Raw genomic sequence first — 24,323 nt, forward strand, 5'->3', positions numbered from 1 at the left:
CCTTCCTAAATTAGTAATCGCATTATTCTAATGGATGTTACTAATCCAAGAACTTGTGTGAGGAAATAAACATCTTTTTTATTATTATTATATTACTGTCTCAGTCGTTCCTATCGAACCTTCATAGCATGACAGCGTGACATAAGGGTAGTTACAGTACTGGAGATATGGGTATTGATAACTCTGAAAAAAACACCTGCTAATTGATTTATTAAAAAGTACAGAAATAATTTTGCATTTTGGTAGTTCCTCTAATGTATTTGAAAAAAAATATGGATGCAACAAAGTAAGGACTACGGTTAAAAATAACCCTATCATTAAATTCATACACAAATTTACAACACATAAGCAACAAATCTGATAACAGTTCTATATCTGTTATCTATATCTAAACAAAACAAAGGTTTTTTTCACAGTGTCTTCCACTTTGTCTTTCACAGTGTTGTTCCTGTATTGTTAATTAATCTCTGGAAACAATGGCAAACATTTAAATTGATAAAGCTGCATACTATTTGAACTATTATTAAAAATAAATATCATCAGCTCTCAAATCTATCAAACAAAAGTTTAAAAAGGAATCTTTTAATCCCTTGAGCTTGCTTAATGGCATAGATGAAGTGAAATCTACGCTGTTCAGAGATTCTCAGTTAAAAAACAGTCACAAAATTAAATTTTTAAAGTCATACTGATCATCAGAAACAAGAAAATAATGGAGCCTGGTACACTGTTCTGGAGCTGTATCATTTGCCCCTAATCCTCCTCCCATTCCCAGCTTCCTCTTTTTTCCCATTTTTCTTGGGCAAGAGACAGCAATGCTGTGGCCAGCAGCTGACAAAGATGTGTGAACTAATTGTCTACCTGGCTGCTGCAAAAATGAATGTATAATATCAGTGTTCTGCTTCCTCAAACATACTAATTTGGTTTCTCCCCCACTCAGACATCAATTTTAAAGAAGCCTGCTGGATCATATATCTTTATATTAGATATAATATTCATATATCATGAATATTGAATATATGAATATTCATATATTCACATAACTTTGAGATCTCCACTTCTCTTTCCAAGTAATTTCAAACAGTTTACAACAGTTTCAAAAGTTACTAGGAGGAGAAGAAAGACTGACCAGCAAGACAGACAGCATAATCCTATGAGCCTTATTTCCCCAGGAAAAAAGGATAAAAATCTTTAGTTATGAATTATTTATTTAGAATTCATTTATCATAGTGTGTTAGATATTTCTTTAGAAACAGGTATCTGGAACTCAAGTTTTAAAATTATCATCAATTCTTACATAAGCAAAATAATTCCTGCATGAGTTGCATGATTCACTGCACCCTGCAACTATAAAAACTGGACCTTAATTTCTGTTTGACGAGTCTACAATTTTCATGCCAATTAACAGCTCTCCTCTTTTCCCCAAGGGACTGGCATATTTGGCAATGCAGAACTAAGGCAAGTAATTAAACAAGTATCCTCAAATTGTAAGGGAAGCAGGCAGGTGTTAAAAACAAGCAAAACAACAATTTTACCCTTATATTCACATCACTCCTACACTTTGCCCATTTAATCCATCATAACTTCCACTCCTAATTCATCAATGTCAATTAAAACTTTTCATTTTTATACAGAGAGCATTAGTATCCCTTATCTTACTGTCATGTTGCTTCCTTTGCTAATTTCATGGCTGTCATTTATTTCTTCTCATTGCTTATGCTACTATTTCTAATTTTCAGGTGTTGGCAATTTGCTACATATTATTCCAATTCTTTGTTCTGTAAGCTTCATCTCAAAGCCTTGTGCTCTCTTTGCCTCTTCATAATCTTCTTTGTGCTTCTTTTCATTCCTCCAAACCTTGTGTTCTCTGCTAGGACCATCATCTAGCTTCACTGCTGCAAGCTGCTTTTTATATTACAGCCTTCTGGCACTATTTTGCAGAGTTTTGGCTGAAATCTATTCTAACAGACAGCATAATATACAATAGAGCCGAGACTATTTGCAACACATTCTACTTTATGCACCGCGAATGTTTACAAAAATCAAACTAAAATGCAAAAGGTAAGCACAACTTTTCTACCCCCCCCCCCCAAAAAAAAAAAGGCAGGGATAGGGAAATCAGTGAAAGCAAAAATAAGCTATTTCAGTTTCTGGGAAGGAATGAGTGTAATACCATGACTGCATGCAGTACAAGGGGTGGGGATGGGAAAACAAATAGGCTGCAGCCAGCCCGTTAAACGTTCTGAAAATGAGAATGCTTTGGTGAATGATGCTGGAAAACCATGATTCTGGTACTCTGGTACTCACGGAAAGGAATGTGTAATTTACTAGCTTAAGTGTAGCTGTGATGGATTTGTGGAGTGAGGAGTGAAGATCTCCAAGAAGGAATACTACATGAACTGCTCCCCATTTCCTTTGCTGTCCATGAAGCTTGTATGTGGGAGAAGTGTGAGGGTGGACTTTTTTCACTCACAGATTGAAAATACCTTTCTTAGATTTCTCTCTCCGTGGCTGCCTAAAAGACACCCTCTGATTCTCTGATCAGCATGATCCTGCTGGCTCCCAATATGCTTTTATCCAACCAAGTACCAGTTTCCTAAGTAAACATACAATAACTAATGCATCTGCTAGCTCCTGTCCGCAGGCTACCAAATCATGCTGCTGCTGCTGCCACAACAGCAAGGAGCGGAAGAGTTGACAGATCCCATGTATCACTGTGAAGATTTCACTGCACACACTTGCAGCCATCTTCATATCTGCCCCCCTTACTCCTTATTCACACCATCCAGCTCTCTGGCAGCAGCAGGCTTCCCAGACTATTTCCTACATGTTTCTCCTCCCCTTCCTTGCACAGGGGATAGGTGTAGCTGCTGAAGTAAGGAGGGTAGACTCAGACCAGCCCTGGCAGCTGCAGAGACTGGACTACGCTTAAGTCAATCAAAGTCAATCAAAGTCCCCTTTGATTGACTGACATATGCAAACATTTCTCCTCTTCCTGTCCAGGATAAGCACTCAGTACATAGCACAACTTGCTGTTACTTCTTCAGCCACTTCCTTATCCAATTCCAAAACATTACAGCATTAAAGAACATCTTTTTCAGTTTCACTAATATTTTCCAGTATGAGTACCATATCAAATGCTTTACTGAATGTCAGAGAGATAAAGGCTACCAAATCTTCCATTATAAACACAGTCTATTTTACAAAGAATGCCATTAGGTTGTTCTGCCACAACTTACCTCTGGTAAACTCATGTTGCATTTTATATCATTTACCTCTGAATCTTTAATTATTTTTTTCTTTCTTTCAACTTTGTTCTAAAGCTTTCTATGCTATTGAGATAAATCACTATCCAGATAACTTCCTCTCAGCTTTCACTCTCCAATATAGAGCATGCTATATTAGAAATTTTACAGTCACAGTAACACTACTTTCAAGCTGGTATATGCATTTTTCTTTGATTCTAAACTTTTAATTTCACAGTTTATTTTTTTATTCAGTTTTATGGGATAAAGACTTAGTTTGCCTTTCCTAATTTGAGCACATTACATTCTTCTGAGTTGGATAATATACATAAAACAAATACATAAAGTTTGTTGAATAAAATAGGTAAAACAGACCCTGTTGTGTGTAGGTTTGGGGGCTTGGAGGTTTTTTTTCTTGTTGTTTTAACTAAAAAAAAAATCAACCTGACATCCTTAAAGGAATTCAGAGCTGCAAATCAGTCTCATTTAATTTAGCTTCTACCTCAACATGGTAATTTCCATTTCCCTACACCAAAAGCAAGCATCTTGCTTATATCACCTCAACCCAATGTTCAACTTCACAGAAAACACATTTCCACTTAGCCCACACGGACAAGTCATCAATTCATTTAAAGACTAAGTACAAGTAACTGATCTATAAAGAACTCCAGCTAACTACTTAAGACACTTGTGATGCTGCAGGCACCAGAGTTTTCACCAATAAATTTACTTCAAGCAATGCTATCTTGGCAGAGCTCAATATTTGAACCTAAGTCTTGTGATTCACAAAGTAGGTATCTCCATATCTAAATGACCCAAGAGGCCAGATCCAGCAAACATTCTAAACAGTAAGAAGGTATCAACCAAAAACTTCAATTTGGAGAATGTTTGCTGATGTTGCTTTTGCCCATTTTTTTAATAAATAGAGTAAATATTGTGCTGATGAGGGAGAAGGAGCTCTAGATGCATCCTTCTCTGCCCAAGAGATTCAAATTAATGTTTCTCTTGATTCCCGCTTCCTAACTAGCCCTGGTCAGAAGCCGACAAGGTGGAAGAACTGTCCATTTCTCCTGTTGCTGCTGAGTCACTATGTCCTATCAATGGATCCAGAAGTCAGTAAGCAACAACTGTGAGTGCAGCCCAGCACTGGAAAATATATGGATTCAAGTTTTAACCTGAGAAGTGCTTAGAAACAGTCACTGGCTAAAATACATAAAACAGATACTTTTTATTCTTTAGCTTTTTCCCTAAAGAATGAACTGGTCATCTATAAAGAAATTTAGGGCTGTAAATCAAAGCCTCATTTAAGTGTCTAAGAGCTACAGACAGCGCCTGGAAAAGAATATCTATTTCAGATGTTTATTACCTAATCCTACACCTTCCTCCCTCCTGTCCACAATGTGCAGGCTATTTTGAATACCACTCATAGGTGCCAAGAATCTGGCATGCATTATATAAAGAGAACAGAGGTACTTTCTTTAGGGCTGTGGATTCACTGTAGCAGCTGAGCACCGAAAAGTTAGGCAAAGAAAAACCCAGCTCTCTGTGGAACTGGCTGTAAATAACAGTCTCTGTCTAGCTTACTTTTAATTTCTATCCTATCATCATAAGAACGCAAGAAACACTATTTGGTCACACAAACCTATTTCTCAGAGAAGCATGATAAACTCCAGCTATGAGAAAAGGTTCATTAGTTGCAGGCAAAAGAATAAACAGAGAACTCCTAAGATTCTCTTCATTAAAGAATGCACACACATTTAAGCAATGGTTGGGGACTCTCATCAAAAACTCAACACAAATTTTGCACTTGGGATGTATGGCCATCCTCAAATCCCAGAGGACACAACAAGTAATTTTCTTTTGAGACAAAAAAGCACCATCTCGGTTAAAAAAAAACAAATTCTGAACTACTCCTTGAGGAGAAAGACATGACTTATGCAAGAACAGCCCTAGATCTCCATCAGGAAGTAACCAACATGTAACCAAACAGCTGGGGTTAGTAATATGATGGGGCTAAGGCAGCTAAATCTATTCTTTGAATAGCTACCTAATATAGTACACCCTAAGACCAAAAGGAGAGAACAATTCTATGCCCTTTTGTTTAATAATATGGCTGGAATGACAGAAAACAAGGCCTATATGGAACCCAAATACTTTTACACAGGCATGATAAGTGAAAGACAGAGGTTTTGATGCAACTGTTCCACGTGGTCTCAGCTGCAAACATCACAGAGACATGCCAAAGACAGTAACGCTGGTAATCTGATGCTACAGAAAGTTAAGAAAGCTTTTACAGAAAGCATTCATTGGAGACAGACTTGAAACAGAGGAAATACAAAAAAAGCTCTTGATACATAAACACTATGATATTCAACACAAGCTAGAACTTCCTGTATTCTTGCATTAAGGGATCCTATATATTTAATTTGTAAATCAACAGAATGGTAAAAGCATGTCCCATTCCATCACTTTTTTTCTCCACCTAGTAGTAATAACCAGTAACAACATGAATGTTAGTTAATTACATGGATAAAAAGAGACGCTGACAGTATTTTTTATTAGGCAGAGAGCTCGGTCCTGACAATACAGCATTACAGGCAGGTTGGAAATCATCAATGAAACTTCTTTGCCCCATGGTAGGAAAAATCCAGCAAACTTAGTCCTGTAATTTTTCAATAATTGTAGCTTTAGTGCATGATGTGTATTAACTCAGGAAGGATGAGGAGGGAAGGGGGACAAGAGTCCAAGAGGCAGACAAAATTTTCTTCATTCATTCCTCTGTCTCGTTATTCTTATGATCCACTTTACTGAAGTAAATAAGAGTCAGTCAATTTGGTGATTGCTTTAGACTTCTGTGCTTTAGAAGACAACGGATTTTGATTATAATTTGACTTAAATAGCTCTCTACGTAGGACAACAGATTGCTAAGAAAACTTAATTCAACAATCAAGAGATTCAAACACTGACTCTTCTACTAGACCATAAAATTCTGGTATGACATTTTAATATTCATACAAATGAACTGCTGTTCCACTATATAAGTAAAGTTCTTCAGCTGATCAAAATGCACTGTGTCTCAAGAGCCATGATATTCCCCTTGAGATTTAATTAATTTAGGAAAACTGAAGCCCACTAATTTCTTAGTTGGAAGGCACTGGAAACACGAGTGAATCTATTTTTAAATATTATTTGTCCCTGAGCAGGCAAAACTGATGAGTCAAGTACTCTCCTGGCAGCTGCTGACAAAAGATATTGCAAACTATACATGTCTAGGGGAATTTATTGTCACCAACAGTTAGTTTGAGCACTGCTGCATGTAATAAAGCCATCGGAATAAGTTACGGTTACTCTGTTCTAAGCAATTTCAGTCATTAATGAATCATATAATTGTATTCCAGATAAAAAAGTTGAAAACCCTGGTTCTGATTAATTTTTAACATGCACAAACATGCTTCCACATGTTTCATAACTACCAATGAGAATCAAACATTGCTCACTATTTGCTTTTCACTGTGCTAAATTTCAATGTGATATTTTCGTGAAGAATTGTGACTACTTTCTCAGAAAAAATTCCTGAAAAGGCATTAAGGTACTACTCAGAATTCTCACCTTTGCTTTTCTACTAAATATATCATCAGTAACATCTAAACTTTTGTAAAATTTTACATAAAGACTTTTAGACTGAATAGAAAAGAGAAAAAATAAGAGGCAATGAAGGCCCAAACAGGATGGAGAGAGAAGTCCCTGGATGCTAGGTTCATGTCTTGGTATCAATTCAGATATTCCAACATAAATTGTTTTAGGTAGGACAGCCAATTTCCAAAGGGGCAAGTGAAAAAAGGAATGGAAATAGCACATAACTTTTAAGTGGAGCTGGCAATTCATGATCCTTGACAGCATCCTCTGAGGGCAGTACTGATGCGTTAAAAAGCACCAGAAGAAGCAAACAACCACAATTTATTGAAATGCAGGGCTTTTTTTTTCTTTCTGGGTCCTGTTTGAAAGATTATGAGTGTGTGACAATGGCAGATGAATGAGGTAATTGTTGAAGAGGGACACCAGAAAGTTGTCTCTTCTGAGAGCCCTACACAGCTTAACTTTACTCTAGAACCCTGAAAACAATGTAGCATCTCTTCCATCTCAGTGTTTTGATTAACTTCTTAAAACAAGAGGTCCAAAACACAGACACAGATGTCCATACAGCCCCAGTGTGAAGGCCCGCCCCAAGTTACAGCATCTGCTGCACCTAAAAGAAGTACAACCAGTGAACTGAAAGCTTGCCAACAAAGCTGAAGAACTGCAACTAGTGTGGCACCACTAAGGATCACACATTCAGGATTACAAAAATACTACCTAATGCAGCACCCTGTGACTGTATTTGGCCATTACAGCTTAGTAAACAGCTTAACTGCACTGAAGGAAGCTAGATGAGAAAGTATATTTCTTCTCTCTCCAAAGTCGAGAGTGAGACTGTAAACTCCTTAACAAGAATTGTTTTATACTTGTTTTGAACAGCTGTATATCCAAGGGATAGAAATAAGATATGTATAGAGTTACTGATTTGCTATTGCAGGGACTTGACTTTTAAAGCTGATTCTACACACCATGAAACTGGAAAGCTCAGGTTCACCACAGTAGATGTGCAGGATCCAGAATGCTGCCCATGAAGAAAGAATTTTCTGTCCTCTCAAGTGACTTACTGCAATGAGCTGTGCAAAATCCTCAAAAGAAGCATGCAACATATATGCTATTCTGAACAGCACAGGGGGTTAGAAATCCCTCAGTGCCTCCAACTTGAATATTCTGAAATAGGAGAAAGCATTCCTGGTTCCAAGGCATTCTGGACAACAGAGATGCACCTCAACAGAACAGGCCCACTTCAAGTGACACATCATGGAGATATTCATAAATGAACAAACAGGATAAATGCACATTCACTATGTCCCTGTAGAGGTGGAGGGAGGTAGCTGTTGTCACTTCCCAAATGGATAGATTAAGCAAAACAAACATTCCTGTGCCTCCTCTCTGAAAGCGAAGAGACAAAGTTCCTACCCCACTGGAGCTGTGATTATATACTGCAGCTTCTATGGAAGTTTTCTTTGGGAGAAATAATGCCTGTTTTGTCAGGTGCCAGAGAACAGTTGATTTAAAAAGTAGAGCTGGTGGCTTCATGAACTGAATCCAGTCTTGCACAGCTTTATGTATGTCATAGCATTTCTTCTCTTGCTTTAAAGCAGGACTAGCAAAGAACCTGCATAAATAGGACAGTGATTTTGTTGACAGTGGAGTGACTCTTAACATGAATGATTCACACACTGAAAGGTAAGGCACCAATAGCAATACACCCATGCGGACCTCTAGGACTCTCACTGTTGAGCAGTCAAGAACTGGTGATAAAGTATTTGATCCCTAGATCAGCAGTGACTGTCACAGATTTTGCAACACAAAAGCAACAGCTCATCTGTACCAGAATTAGACACAGGATCAAGCTGCAGATCCTCACAAGCTTTTCTGTGGTAACTATACTGGACTGAAAGATCATGCCAGTCTAAGGTTGTAGAGGCAGGCCTTCTAGCAGAAGATTTAGCCTTGTAGCACCCAGGCCCCACCTTTAGCAGCTGTGATTTAAGACTCCTTCTAGAAGGCTTCTTCCAAAACATCAGGTGTGCTTAACAGCTATATGCAGATTTCTGAGCTGCCTCCCCAAAGATGGGGGAAAGGAGGAAAAGTAAGGGAAATTCAAGAAGCTACTTTTATTTGTAGTTCTTTGATTTTAGATGGTTTTATATTTTAAGTATATTTCCTTTTATTCTATCTCTCATGGCTTTTTTGCCTTTCAATATTTATGTCAGTTTGGAGTTTCAGGTCAAAAACTTCTAGCCAAAATTCACAGCTCTAGGCAACAGAATCTACACAGAGAAGCTTCGAGTAAATGTCTTTGCAGGTTCCTACAGTACTTCTACTGCTTTATAAATAGAAACATCTCAAACAATGGAACTCAACAGTTACAGCTAGTCCCTCTGCTACTGTTTTTTTCCCTTTACATCTAATGCTGAGATAATTATCTCTTCTCCAATTCTCAGAGGTCTTGTAAGTTATTTAATCTACTCTGCAAAATGCTCGGATTGCTTTTGGAGATGAGGCGTTAAAAGTAATCCACAGCCATTTTGCCCTTTTTTCACTTTCTGAAGGTGTTTCTCACAGCTCTTTGGCCTCCCTGACAGCTCCTGACAGTTTTATAGGCGGGAATGGCAAAGGGAGAGTTGAGTCAAGTACTGTATGTGCATTAATGGCAGTTTGTACAGGTGCTTTTCAACAGTCAGTAGGGTTAGATACAACAAAGTTTCTAATGTTTTTATACTGCAGTCATTTAAGCATCCTCCCGGAATCAAAATTCATGTAATTTACCACTCTTTCCAGATGACAGCATTGCAATTAATGGTAATTTTATTTTAAACCTATAATCTTGGTATTTCAATCACCACTTGAATAAACAGTGATGATTAAAGCATAAAGTGTCCCTGGGAGATATCTGGTACCGGGCACATGAAGAATTAGTTGCATAATTTCCACTACTAATTCTAAATTCCACCCATTTATTTTCATTTGTGATTCAGTTAAAAAAAATCTGAAAAAAAATATTTTTTCGATAAAGCTTTGTAAATACTGTGATTACTACATATAACATTTTCACTTTTTTCCTGGAGACCTGGGAACTACCAGGATTATCTCTTACTAATTGGCTTATACAACTTTTAAACTGTTTGAAAACTGTCTGACTAAAATAATGGCTGTTGATATGAACCACAACTAAGTCAATATTGTGGTCATAAAACATCCCGTGAAAAGCCACCTGTTTCAGTGAAGTTAGTCACAGAAAGGATGCCAATTGCAAATTATGTGGACATACTTCACCCTTTCTGAAGGATTTCTAAAAGCACTTTGCAGACTTCAAACTTCTCTGATCTACCAGCAGATTTTCCCTCATTTAAGATGTCACACCTCTCACTAAAACTTTGCTTTTCCTTCTCTCCTTTCTCCAAACTTCTCCAATCAACAACTCATCCCTCTTTGGATAATCTCTTAGATATTCTCCTACAATTAACATTAATTTTATTTTTTTTAAGTTCCCTTTTAAGTCACACCTGCATAACTCCAAATTCCTGGCACCACACAATCAGGATGTTTGATGGCTCACATCCTTTTGAAATACTGGCCAGGGTCACCTCTAAGTATCATACCATGCTGACACTGAAACAGAAAGCACTTTGGTATTAGACACACAAGGCTCTAGTTCTGGAAAAATCTCAGTGTATGAATAGTTCCTTCTGAATGCTTCAATTTTGCTACTCGTAATCAAAATACAGGCGTATTCTCTCCCCCTCCCTTTTTTTTGTTTTGCTAATGATATTTCTTTGACATTTGCATTCTGAGCTAATTAGTACACAGTGGGTGGGATTCATTAAATTAAGACAAATGCAAATGTTTACAGTTGTAGCAGATGTTTAAGCTCTCATTTTACTCAAAGCAACTGGAAAGCCCATCCTAAAATAAGCACCTAGTAACCGGTGAGCTGAATCATTCTTCAGGCTCCACTGATTATAAGGATATGATCTTCATTGACTATGATGGAAGTGTAGTTACTTACATGTAGAAACCAAATGTAGATGTCTACATCTCAAACAATCCCACTATTTTTGTTTCAAGTCACTTCAAGCATAAAAATCAAAAATTCTGAGACAGACAATGAAATGCATTAGCTGTGTAAAGTTTTGTGAAGAGAAACTAGGGATGTGTCAACTGGATGAGGAAACTAGTAAGAAGGTGCATGGAAGAATACAAAGTGATGAATATAAACAACATGCAGCTCAGTCTTGTTTGATGCAAGTGCCAGGGACATGCCATTCCTGTATTCTTTCTTCATTTGTTAATATATTTTTAAATGCATATTTGCAAACCTCTAGAGAGTGATAGAGGGATTCTTCTGAGGCAAACCAAAACATTTAATCTAGGTGTACAACAAAGGACAAAAAAACTGTTTACTCATTACTTTGTGAATATCTACATTATATCCACATATAGCAAGAGAAACATGTTTTTCACCCATATTTTCTACAAATTTGTTTTAACCTGCCTTTTTAACAGTTTTAACAAATCCTGTATGCAGGTATAGATGAGGAGAACTTGCATGCTTGTGAAAAAACTTTTAAAAATGCTTTAAAGCATTTATTGGCTACAATAAATGACAAAAAAACAACAATTACAAAAACGATCTATTCTATAAGAGCTCTTCAAAACATCATAAGCCAAACTAATATCAAAAAAAAAAAAATTCATGAGAGTTTTATGTTACACTGAAATGGTATAGAAAAAATGCTTTAAACTTACCCTGTTGGTACTGCTGTTTCTTAATATAATTTGAATTAATTTTTTCTTAAATTCTTCCAGCTTCTTGAAACACTTTTTCAGAACATGATTAGATAATTTAGTATCAGTTATTAAACTGATCAAAACACAAATTGCTTCAGTGAGAATATCTGAAACTGGAAATTTAGGACTGTTGTAAAAAACAGTCAGTCCATCAAGCAACTGAGACACAGAACTGCATATGGTGAAAGAATCATTTTCAAGCTTTGTGAAGTCTGCTTGCAGAATTCCTATTTCTGACAGTTTTCTTATTTCAAGTAGATGTTGCAAAAACTGTACTGGAGCAGTCAGAGGTTCTTCCTTGTTAGTACAGCAAAGATTCAATGGGGGAACTATTTCCAAGCAACGTTTAGAAGTGTCAAGATTATGCTCAGACTGGCGAAAATCAGAAGCTATACGTAAAGAATCGAATGCATAGTCATTAGATACATCACACCCAGAGTCTTCTAGCTGGCTTGAGTAACTCATAGGGTATGTGCATTCCTGAACCAGAAGATTTTCAGCAGAGGCACCTGGTCTTCCTGAAATACAAACGTGAAAGTTGCATTTATAATACTGAAGACACTTTCATAAGCATGTACTTACTTCGTTGTCCTTTTACTTCCATGCAAAATTACAAGTCGTACATATATGCTTGTTCCCTATGAATTTCACACTATCAGAATTTAGTTGGGGAGGAAGGTGATGTGTTCAAATTAAAGTCAAAACTTTCAGAAGATTTTTATGTTACTATCCACTCACAAACAGCAAATCTGTGGGTTTTGTTTATCCTTGGGGAAAAGAAAAATAGGCTCGCATAGGTAAACATGTAAAAAAAAAAAAAAAAAACCCAAATCACAACTATACAACTTAGTCTTAGAAACACATACTGTAGGTATGTGGGCATCCAATATCTTACAAACTTGGCTTTTATATGCAGTCCTTCTAAAAAGAAATAGAAAAGGAATCCAAAACATGTAGCCAACCTCCATTACTGCGTAAAAAAGAAACGATTGAAAAGCAGATTTTTTTGTCAACAGAACAAACCTTCCATCATTTTTTATGGCTCGTAAAATGCTTCAACTGAAAGAGATTAAAGTGACAATAGAAACATTCCCAAGTTGAAGACTCTGCAGAGCCATTGTAACAATTTGTTAATCTTTATATGCTTCCTAACTTTTCTTATACACTAATTAATGAAATACATATTGTTGCATATGTAACTATAATTATGTTCTTCTGGAAATATCCTTTGAAATAATCAATAAAAAAAATCATTAAAAACATATGCATATTGTTCATATCTTTCATAATGATCCAAAGCAGTACCATACTCTTTTGCTTTTATACTCTTAAACAAACAAAAAGATTTCCTGACAAGTTAAAAAAGGTATTTTTAACACAGGAAATGTCACAGGGCAGCAGTGCATAGTATTCTGATCACTAATGAAAGACTACTCAGAAAAAGTCTATGCAGATTTCAATAAACATACAATTTACAATTGAATTCTGACCATTACTTCAGTTTCTGAAAACATACCAGATGAGTTTTGACCGCAGAGTAGTAACCTAATTGAATGGAAGCTTTTCTTTCTTTCTTTCTTTCTTTCTTTTTTTTTTGTGGGGGGAGGGAGTTCCACGACTTTAACATTCAGGCATACTCAGGCATTGAACAGGATCAGTACCAATTGATTCATGATGAAAGAGCTAACTGCCAGAGAAAATCAACTGACATTTCTAAGAGGTAGGAAAAGCAGGGCTTGTAAGGATAACCTAGCATTTTAGATATTAATACTGTTCTCAAATGTCTTGGATACGCAAACTTGGAAAGCAAGCAAACAGGCAAAGCACATGGTCTAACTAACAAAAACAAGCATCAATCTTCCATGTCTTCTTTCCCCAGTGTTTTGAGCAAAAGACATTCCAGGAAAAAAAAAAAGAAAAAAGAAAAATATTTTTATTGCTGTTTAAGGAAAATAAGCCCTTCTAGGGAGTACATCTACTCCTATGAGTATCACTGCATGGGTATTTTGTTCAGCTCTTACTCCCAGAGGACAATATGAAAATTGCTCAAGGGGAAGTAACGTCAAGAGAAGCAAAGCATAGAAATATGCACAAAAACCATATATATTTGTTGATTTGCTGAAGCAAAAAAGTTGCTAGATGGGGGAAGAAAGGGGAATGAAAGATGGGAAAAAGGTAAGAAAAGAAGTGATACAGAAATATCTGAGAGATCTGAACTTAAGAAGACAGGAACACCATTTGTCTCCAGAGTGGCCGTTGCCAGCTGCAACAAGACAAAGGAATGATCCTATTCATGGTCCTGCCTAAGTGAAACAAGAAAACCAGCATTTATAATATCCATGTGGTGGTGTTGGGAGAGGGAGGGTTGGGCGTAATGTTGTCTCAGATACTGCATTTCCAGCTGACAGACAGGACAGCATTTCAATGAGGAAAGCCACCTGTATGTAGTGCAAAATTTAAGAATTGAAGTAGGGTCTCCAACTAATGAAATTGCTGTGGAATTGTAAAACGACCTTCGAGTCCTCTGCAAAACTTAATATACCTACAACAATACCATGAACAAGGATTCAAAATCAGAAAGCAGGCTTGAAGTTGGCAAATATGAGAAAAAGTGAAGAGCCCATCTGAATTCTGCAAAGAAAAAAGAAAAAAACCTTCAGTCTCAAGCATTAGTCATTGCTTATACTCTCTCACTTTGTGAGCATATATGTAGATTACCACTTGAGATCAAAACCAATAATGTTAGACATCTAAAGCTCTCTTAAAACTGGATTACAATTCATGGACTCAGTTCCCTTCTAAAAAATACAGTTAAAAGATAATTTAAAAAATAAGACTAATAACCACAATTTTAGAAACCTCCAAGTAGGTGTACAGTCAATAACTTTTGAAAGGAGAGGAAAAAACATGAAAAATGATTCAGCTTTTTCTCCCATTGTGTTCATTTCTGCCACATTTCTGGATTTTTCAGGGCTCTGTTATCCTTCATTTAATCTTCACTGATTGATTTGTGACAAGTGTACTTTCCATGAATGACGGATCAAATTTAGTCTCTTCTAAAAAAAAAAAAAAAAAAAAAAAGTCCTCACACATCAGTTTTCTTTACCTTTTCTTCACAGGCTTATTGTGTGAGCCTGTCTCTAATCTGTTATTTTCATTATTAACCAAGCTATTTGGTTCAGAAAAAATAACTCTATTTCTTACTTGTGAACTTCTATCTAACTTCTATCACACTGTCTGACAGACTGTCCTGATCTGAATCCAAGGCCTACTTCTTTCTATATCAAAGCAATTTTGTCCAAATCTCTCACATACTCAAGTTATTATTATTCAAAGATTTTGAAAAAAAAATAAAGCTTTCAGGATTCTCTTAAGAAGGAACAAATTTCTGAAGCTTCACACTGTGCCTTCCTTTGCTTTTTGCAGAAGCACTTTGCATCTGCATTTCAGCGGATTTTTATAAGCAGCTTGGAAAAGAAAGCTCTTCTGTTCAAAGGTAAAGTATTTGATGCTGGCATGCTTTGTCCCAGTTAGGAATAATTCACAGAAACAAACATAGGACTGAGTACCTAGAATTCTCAAATTAACTGTTTAGTGCCAGGATTTAAAAGTTTCTGGGAAAACTTAAAAGTAGATATTTCAATCTGTTACGGATTTTACTTACACAAAGCATCTAGGACATTTAGAATTTAGTAATAACTGAGAAGGATTTTGAGGATACAAACATTAATTTTTAGGGGATTTCTGTAGAAGGCAGCACAATTTTTCTGTGGTTCAAGTCAAATGAAGAATACTTACGAAAAAGACAGACGGAAGGTTCTATCATCAGGTGACCAACATAGAGATTTTGATCAACTAATGCTCACCAAGCAAATCTCAAGACCAAAGATCTATACACTCTTTAAAATACTGACCACATCAATGAAATGACTGGAATTTGAGTTTTAATATCTTGAAATATTCCCTCTCTAGTTTAAGTGAACTACCTATGAAGACTACCTGTCTGAACTGGAAATACAATATTAGGTCTTATTAAAACCTGCTTGCATCATCAAAAAACCTCAACTCTTCTAACAGACAAGAACTATCAGCCAATGCAGGCAGCAATGACCTGGATGCTACTGTAATGAGCAGAATACAGTTCCAAAGTTATTCTCTGTGACCTTACAAGGCTGAAATGAGGTGAAGTGCCTAAGAAATCAGTTAGCAGAAACATTCCTGAAAATGTTTATTTTCTTGAACACAATGTTACAAAGTTTGCCATTTGTATATGCATATACACACACACACACACACACACACACAGAAGCCCACAAAAAAAAAAAAAATCTGCTTGAGAAACACAAATTTAAGTTTCCTGACTGAACACAGTAATTAAATGTGGGATTTGCACCACCAAATGGAACAAAGTTTGTATATCAACTAGTCTTGTACTAGCAAGCCTCTTCGGTGAAATCCAAAGGCCTAATTAATGGCACGTTAACAGTCATGAATGCTAATGCCTATATCCTGACAAAAAAAAGACAAAATAGTATCATTTCTATATTTGAACTCTTGTGATATTTGAAAGATGAAGGTAGCTGTCAATGACCTTATGCAGAACTGCATGTTGTCATTCACCATATTACAACCACAGATCCTGATTCAGAAGCTGAAGTGAACTTTAATATTTTCAGAGGAACAGAGATTTAGCCCCCACACTAGAATCACAAGAGGATCCCAATTACCACAGCCACACTCCTAAAATAACTTCTACTATACATATTCAGTTTTCCCATGAACTATCAGTCTGCTACCCAAAATAAACACAGTGGTTCTGCATTTAATTTTGATTTCCACTCGCTTTTATGAACATTATTCCTAAAAATCACCATACACCTCATCAGAAACTTAATGTGTAGCAGGGAAGTTAGAGACAGTCACAAACCCTTTCTCTTGCAGGCAGAACTGGGTCGTTTCTATCTCTGAATGGGTTCCTTATACAGAAGCCTGGAAAGAACAGGATGCATGTCCTCCTCCTTCCCTCTGCCCCGAATATGTGCTTAGAACAGCTGCAGCAATGCCACCTGACAACACAGACAGCATCTGCTTTCAAAGGGAGGAAGCTTCCACAACCAGAACAGACCTGTTATCCATAGAAGGAGCAGCACTCTGAGATTTTCAGTGAATCATTATGATCCAGCTGGTGTTTTTTCCAGATTGCAAATTGACTTATTTAATTATGCTGAAAAGGCCTCAGCTTTCATAAAGTTCCCCATTGTGTCTCTACAATTACGGGGAACAGATTTATCTCATCATCTTATTCCAAGAGCCATGTTCCCATAAATCGGCACTAAAAACATTTTAACCCCATTTTTGTCAACTCACGTATCTGTTCTCTCACTTCCTTGCTCCCCTCCTAAATAAATAAAATAAAACACTTCTTAGGTTTTGAGACTTTCCTTGCAATGCTGCCTACTCACATTAGTACTGCTGATAGAAAAATGGGAATACACTAGCACACTTAGGATTTCAAATGACAGTTCATTTTTGAAGCTCTGTCTGTCTGATACCATTATGTCCTAGAGAAAAAGCTGAGATGACGACTATATAGACTTAGCTGCCTCTTATGGGTCTGTATAGAGAGAGTGCCACATTTACTGGGTGGGGGGGGAATCTCTTTTTGTAGAAACACCACTTCCCTAAGCACCAGACAAAAATAATCAGATCTGTTTTCCATAGCGACATCAAACTAAGCATTGACTGTTGCCCAGCAGGGAATCCGCTCACCTTGGAAAAAGGAAGCTAGAAAAAGAAAGAAGCCAAAGATGCCCCTTAGAGCCTGACGATTCTTCTACAACTGTCCTTTTGCATTCCTTGCTCCCTGCCAAATACCACAGAAAAAAGTGGTGACAAGACACTACAATCTAAAAAAGCAACTCATTCAAACATACAGTCCTGAAGAAGTAACTGTACATCAACCAGAATTTTCAAGTTATCGGGGTAGGTTTCTATTCCCCATCCTACTACCATGTTGAAGGAACTGGAAAGTTCAGCTATATACTCTTTTGGGCAGTTGTAAGCATTTCACACCAGTTGTACACTTCCTGTGGGAGGAAAGTCATTTCTCCTAATATACTAATATGTTTTTATTATTACTACTCTGTCTGACTGAGACTGCTGCTTCTTCCACTAAAGAAGCAGCTTTCTTTATAGGGCTGCAGATAACATATTCATTAAGGAATCTGCATATGTTTTGATCTGGTCTTTCTGAGTTAATCTGGTTCATTGCTCTCTGAAAATGAGTTGAAAAATCTGACACCAGTGATTTTCCCCTACTGCTCCTTTTTATGTAAGCAGGCAGGAGAAACATCACCAATGAAGTTATTTAAGTCACTGTGGAGAGTCTTGCCCTTTCAGAGGTTTGAATCAAATTATTCAGAAAAGGTCTTGACTGGTTAGCAATCTTCCTTTTCTCACAGCAGCAGAACTTACCCGACTCTCCTTTGTCTCCAGAGAAAATGCTCAAAGCTGAGTACTCAGAGGTTTCTGTCCCTCTCTACTGAACAAGCAACTCCCGAAGAAGTGGAAAGGAAAAGGTGGCTGAATTCTGTGGCACAAAACAAGGCTGCTGGTAAACCTAAGGGGATTTGTGTACAGTTTATTTCAGCTGCTGAGCTGGTTGGTTACAATCCTGTGTACAATCCTGACTTTCTGCTTTTGAAGAAAGCCTGAGCTTCCAGCAAGAGGAAAGGAGACTGAAATGTCTCCATTCACAACAACGTACAAAGGAAACTACTCCTTTTTCCACATGTACAGCTAAATGCCTAAAGAAATAAAGTTAGAGAGTGAAGCAGGGGATACAAACTTCTTTTGTCCCTGTCTCATATGCCCTGAAGAGACACAAGTTGCTGCAAATGTCTCAGCACACAGGAAGCAGAATTTAGGGGACAGCATCTTGAGAAGTCAAATGCAACCTCAGGACAGCTAAAAATCGACATTCATGTTAATCACATATTCTGATTCAGAGTTCAGTATCTCCCTAAACACACACACACACTATGGAAGGATGGGGCTGGTAGCTATCTGCTACTGCGGAGGCTGAGAAAATGGGAGGGAACTCAGTGAATGGGTTCTTCGTTCTTTCTCCTTTATGTACACCACAGTTTCAAAGGGCTCACAAATTTCCCATATCACAGAAATAAATCCCAATGGGCAGTCTCTAATCATTCCTTAAGCCTCTGAAAGGCCTACTATTATCACTACGAATGGCAGGCAGGAGAGGAAAGCTCTCAGATTCAGAATGCAGAGCGGGGAAGATAGAGCTGCTAAGTGAACCTTGGCTGAAGGACTCCAACTCTTCAGGTCTAAATAGGCAGCAGGAGATGGATATGCAGAATCTGATGCTTAATGCGTTTTATTCCTTTATGAGATTTTTCTCATGACGAATTTTGTGCAAGACTGGTGATCTTGCATCTACAGAAGTGTTAAGCAGAACACAAGAGAGCCAAACAAGAGCTAAGGGTTTGAATTGTTCTAAAAGCTGCTTTGTTTTAGGCAGAGTGCCAAATGAAAAATTGAAGCTGGAGAAGCAAGCGGAAGAGAAAAAAGATCCATGATATCTCCAAATTACCTGGCCCCAGGAACAAGCCCACAGTTATGCTCAGCACTAAAGATAACCGCTCTGCTGTGACATTAGGTAGCAAATGCAAGCAATACACACTTAATAAACCATAACAATGGCTTAATGAATCTGTAGTAGCCTTCAGATGAAGAGGATGGACCACCACTTATACCACTTTCCTCTTCAACTTAGATTCAAGCTCTTTGTGCTTCCTATCACTGCAGCAGGTACCCCTTAGTATCCAACCTCTGTGAGCCTGGAAATCTCTGAACTGGCACAGCACACAGGAGAGAAAATACTTCTCTCTGGAGCAGAAGAATTCAGCGGTAAAGTCGCTCCTATTTCAGGTAGGCTCTGCTCTCCAACCATCTTCTTCCTTTAAATAGCAACTTTAGGTGCTCTCAACAAACACTGCCAGTAGGATCAACATAAGAGTGCACAGACCTCATCAACAGATATCTCATCAGATATCAGTAATGATTTTTCTTAACTCAAAGGCAACAGGCTGAATATCTGTCTCTAACACAACTGTAACCATGAACCCACATCAGCAGCCACATCCGTCTGATGAATAATATCTTTCTTGGAAAATAATACGCTGTTCAAATCCACTATGGGAAGAATCCATTGCCAATTCAAGGTTCAGAGGGAGAAAAAAAGTTAGTAAAAAGAAATAGCCACCAAAAATGGCAGTGTCAAAGTTAAATTTCAAGAGCTAGAAAGGGTCTTCTGCAATGTTATGGAAAACCTGTATAAAGAAACAGACTGATACAAGGCAGATTTTCAGACATTTCTGCTCCCTCTCACCTAAGTGGTTAAAAGAAACTGAAGCGGAATACTATGGCGTACCCCTCATGGACAGCATATGATGTAGGTGGAAATGATAGGAGCTTTCATAAATATTTCAACATCAAATGTTTCTGGCTAAAAGGTTTATTAAGTGTAATCATACATAAAAGCAAATGCTTAAAGGAAAAAGCAGCTACACTTTGGTCCTTTAAATTAATAGGGCATTGGTCCTCTGGAAGAACTGAAATAAAGCATAGATACCACATATCTTCTCTACTATCTGTGATTTCATCAGTTAAACATAGCCTGTCTGGAATTATTCCATATGACACATACCAGTTCTGAAGGTCAACAGTCCAGTTCTGTGATGAATTTTTTTCTCTTACACATACTTTTTCATGCATGTATAAGTTCCGAGTAAGCATCAAATTCTCAAGTTAAATCACAACTGCGCTAAGTGTCTCACTACTCAGTTTCGGGTTTGTTTGTTTGTTGAAAAATATGACACTGTACACTATACACTCAAGACCAGCATCTAGGCACAAGCAGTAGGGTAGACAACACAAAAGCCGTTTGTTTCCTTGATATTGCAACATAGTCAGAAATGATTTCAGAAACTTACTGTTTTCCAAGCAGAATCTTGGACAGATCTTGTTCAAAAGAAGTTCTTGACGTAATCGAAGAACTTCAGCTTCCAGTGCTTCAACTTTCGACTTCCATCCAAAATCTTGTTCAGATACAATTTTGGCAAGATGCTCGGTATATTCTTTGCAGCTCTTGCCTGGTGGTTTTGAGTGGATAATTGCAAAAGCCAATGCCAGTTTTGATATTTTCAAATACCAGACTTGATTTTCTCTTCTGCCTTTGATTTCTATTACATTAGAAAAACAGAAAACAAAAAACGACTTTACCATGACTTTATTAAACAAATTATGCATAGTACTTTCTTTGCTTAGAAAACTCAGCAGTGACACCAATTATTTTATTTCTAGAGCATTCCTAAATCAATCAAGAAAAACACAAAAAGCTGTCCACAATGTGAGAATAAAACATACATGAGATGCATTCCAGCTACAACAGTAAAACTGAGATGGAGTTTGAAAATAATTGTGGGAATAGCAAGCACTTCAAATAGGCCTATTCTAGGAAAATTATAATCATATCAAAATTCTAAATGCAAATGCTATCCCACTCAAACACTAGGTAAATCTTAACTCCTTGGCTGAAAAATGCATACTGGGTTATACTTAGCTTACATGCAACACACACTATTTTTTGAAAGCGTAACCAAAAAAACCCAATTCTCAAAAAATAATTAAAAAAACCTTCTGAGCATACTGGTAGTTTCTGATTTTGGAGATCTGGTATTTCTGCACTTGAGGTTCTAACTCTACATTATGCCTCAAGAATTACAGAATGATCTTTGCAGACAGGTACTGTTACAAAATGAAGATTAAAGCTGAAATAAAGGTGTTAAGCAGTTAAGAAAGTCCATACTAATCAGGATTTTATAATAAAATGAACACAAGCAAGTAACAAATAATGTCACCAAAAGAAAAAATGCCTAAAGCTTTTCTAATGTTGTGGATTACAAGAGCAAACAGAGAAAAGTAAAGAGGAAAGACTTTCAGGTGAAAACAAAATGTGTCTAAAACACAACAGGAGACAAAGAAAAGATATTCAAAGTGATGTAAGTTGCTATCAAGATAAGCAAAGACAGTATTAGCACTGTTACAAACAGTGAGGGCAGGAGCAAAAAGAATCAGAGGAGGAAAAAAAGATTTATCTAGATGATTAGATCATGGGCAACCGCATGGAACCTGAGAACAGAAGGGGAAAAAATAAAATTAAAAATAATTAATAACATCTAGCTTATATAATTAGTGGTTATTTTTTTCTAATTCCACACCATTTTCAGTCAGTACTTCACTGCAATTTTTTACTTGAAAAAAATACTACTTCCAGAATACCAAAAAACCCCCCAACTTTCTATGTTTTCATGCCGGCCTCAGTACAAAATAATTCTCCATAACACACTACTACTTTTTTTGTTGTTATCCAAGAAAAGTGCAAGCTAAGCACTATAATAAATTTTGTTCAGTATCAGAACAGCTTTGGATAAAGTATTTTATGTCATCCTTTCACCAAATCATCTGATACAACTAAGCTGATTACTTCCTTTAGTTCTCCTCAGTTTTGGAGAACAAATCATAAATCATCATGTATTTATTTATCCAGCAAAGCCACTTACAATAAGAGGATTCTCCTCCACCTTTTAAATACTTCTGAAATGCACAAGCAATTCATGTACATTCCTCTCATGCTATCTATTCAGATACACTAGTCAGTCACATTCTGAAATGTGGAAAGCACAATGGATAAGACTGCAAAAATTCTTTGGGATATACCCACACCTATGTTGTAATTTACTATTCTCCACCTGAAACACTACATTCCTGCTCTGTGCCAGTGTAGAAACAATTAGCCTAAGACACCAGCGAAAATGCTGTCTTCCTCAACCACATAAAGCCATTTCCATATTGATCAATAATTTCAGTTCAGATTTCAGCAGAGCAAAATCACTTAAATACAGGCTTACTTTATACACAAGTAGCTCAAGGAAATCACTACAACTTTTTCATGTGCATACTGCGTACTACATTTGGGATTAAGCGTTAAACAACTAAGGGTCAGAGTTAATAACAACTCTTGAAATAACATTTGCAAGCACTAACTGAAATACATGAAAAGCATCCTGTTTGGCAACCCAGCCAAAACTCAGTTTGACTGAATGGACAGATCTACCACAAGGAAGGCATCACTGCAGACACTGACCCAGAGCTGTACAGGAGGTTTCCTTGCAAGCCACCAGACACAACAGGAGAGGCAAGGACATAATCCCAGAACCTAGCAAACCTCTTGGGAGCCAGACAATAAGACCAGAAATAAAAACTGAAGATGAAAAGAGAGATTTAATTTCAAAGCACCAGCACACYGCAGCTATGCAGCATACTTTAATATTAATGAGTCCTACACAGTTAAAATACTTCACCTTAAAGCTAAAATATGATGTAAATTACACTCAGCTTGAAAACAGAAAACAAGCTTAGGAAATTCTGAAAGTTCTGGAATTGTCATTCTTGCATTCTTCCCTCTGTTTTTCTTCTACTCTTCTCTGAAATGTGAGAATTATTTTTTGGATACAATAAAAGAGCCATAAATCTATACAACACACGTATGGCAGCCTGTAGGCCAAAAACATACAGGTTTTGTCATTCTTGATGAAATCCGTCTTTTTAACTGAATTAATTCTGACTACTGTAACAAAGGCAAGATTTTCTATAATCAGTTCTCTGGGAGTTGTACATTTTGCAAGTGTCTTTATGGAGCATATCCTCTGCCAGACTTATCATCTGAAATTATGATGATTTAACAAAGCAGGAATATGTAAGACAATGCTGTATGCCGAACTCCTTTCACAGAAGACTTATATAAAAAAGTATTACATTCAATTTATCAGCTGATCATTTAAGTCAATTTTACAACAAATGTAGAGTTTAAATTTAGACAGTAATTTATGGAAGACCTAGAAATGCAGTTATGAATAATGATTACTTGCTGGAACTGTGTTGTTTTCTAAAGGATTACAATGATCAGCATTAACATGAGTAAAATTTTTAAAACCACACAACTGAAGATATTCATATAACCTACTTTTGAGGGGATAATAGTTTGGTAGAAAATAGAGAATAAATARTGAACTAAGTTATGCATGCTGAAATCTGTCTTCCACTACTAAAGATCAATGAAAGAGTTAAAACTGAGTAAAAAAGTATAAACTGAACTATACTATCAATACCTGCTGCCTAAAGCACTTATATGTTAAATAAATTATATTCTTTGCATGATTTCTTACTTGAAAATTTATTTCATACAACTTTTTCACTCATATTTAAGAATTTCAATTAAAAATATTATTTTAATGTAAGTTAATTCTCTAAGCTCCAAGAATCAACAATTGAAAAATTGATGCAAGTTTTTTTTCTTTTTTCTTTTTCTTTTTTTTTTTTTTCGCCTTATACATCAAAGGAAACATTTTACAAATACAGAACCATGAAAGTAATTCAGCTGCCTTCAAAGCTGTGAATGAAACACATGGAGCCACACTGAAACAGTAACAAGTAGTAACAGTAAAGTATACAAAATCTTTGGCTTTGAACCTGAAAGGTGTTCCCCAAATTATCTTGCCTTTTCAGCTA

General features: G+C 36.7%; 1 protein-coding gene across 1 annotated transcript in view; it reads right to left on the bottom strand.

Annotated features, from left to right (window-relative positions):
- The window catches only part of MEI4 (meiotic double-stranded break formation protein 4), a gene marked incomplete at its 5' end in the record, with an annotated part of 65,541 nt that extends 44,611 nt beyond the window's left edge, over positions 1-20,930 (bottom strand). The window contains 2 exons of the mRNA XM_026089848.1: positions 11,631-12,190; positions 20,687-20,930. Coding sequence (XP_025945633.1) covers positions 11,631-12,190; positions 20,687-20,930 — 804 coding nt within the window. The remainder of the gene's footprint in view (positions 1-11,630; positions 12,191-20,686) is intronic.
- Between the last annotated feature and the right edge of the window lie 3,393 nt (positions 20,931-24,323).

Source organism: Apteryx rowi, unplaced genomic scaffold (assembly GCF_003343035.1).
Source record: "Apteryx rowi isolate R43461 unplaced genomic scaffold, aptRow1 scaffold_831, whole genome shotgun sequence".
Lineage (NCBI taxonomy): Eukaryota > Metazoa > Chordata > Aves > Apterygiformes > Apterygidae > Apteryx > Apteryx rowi.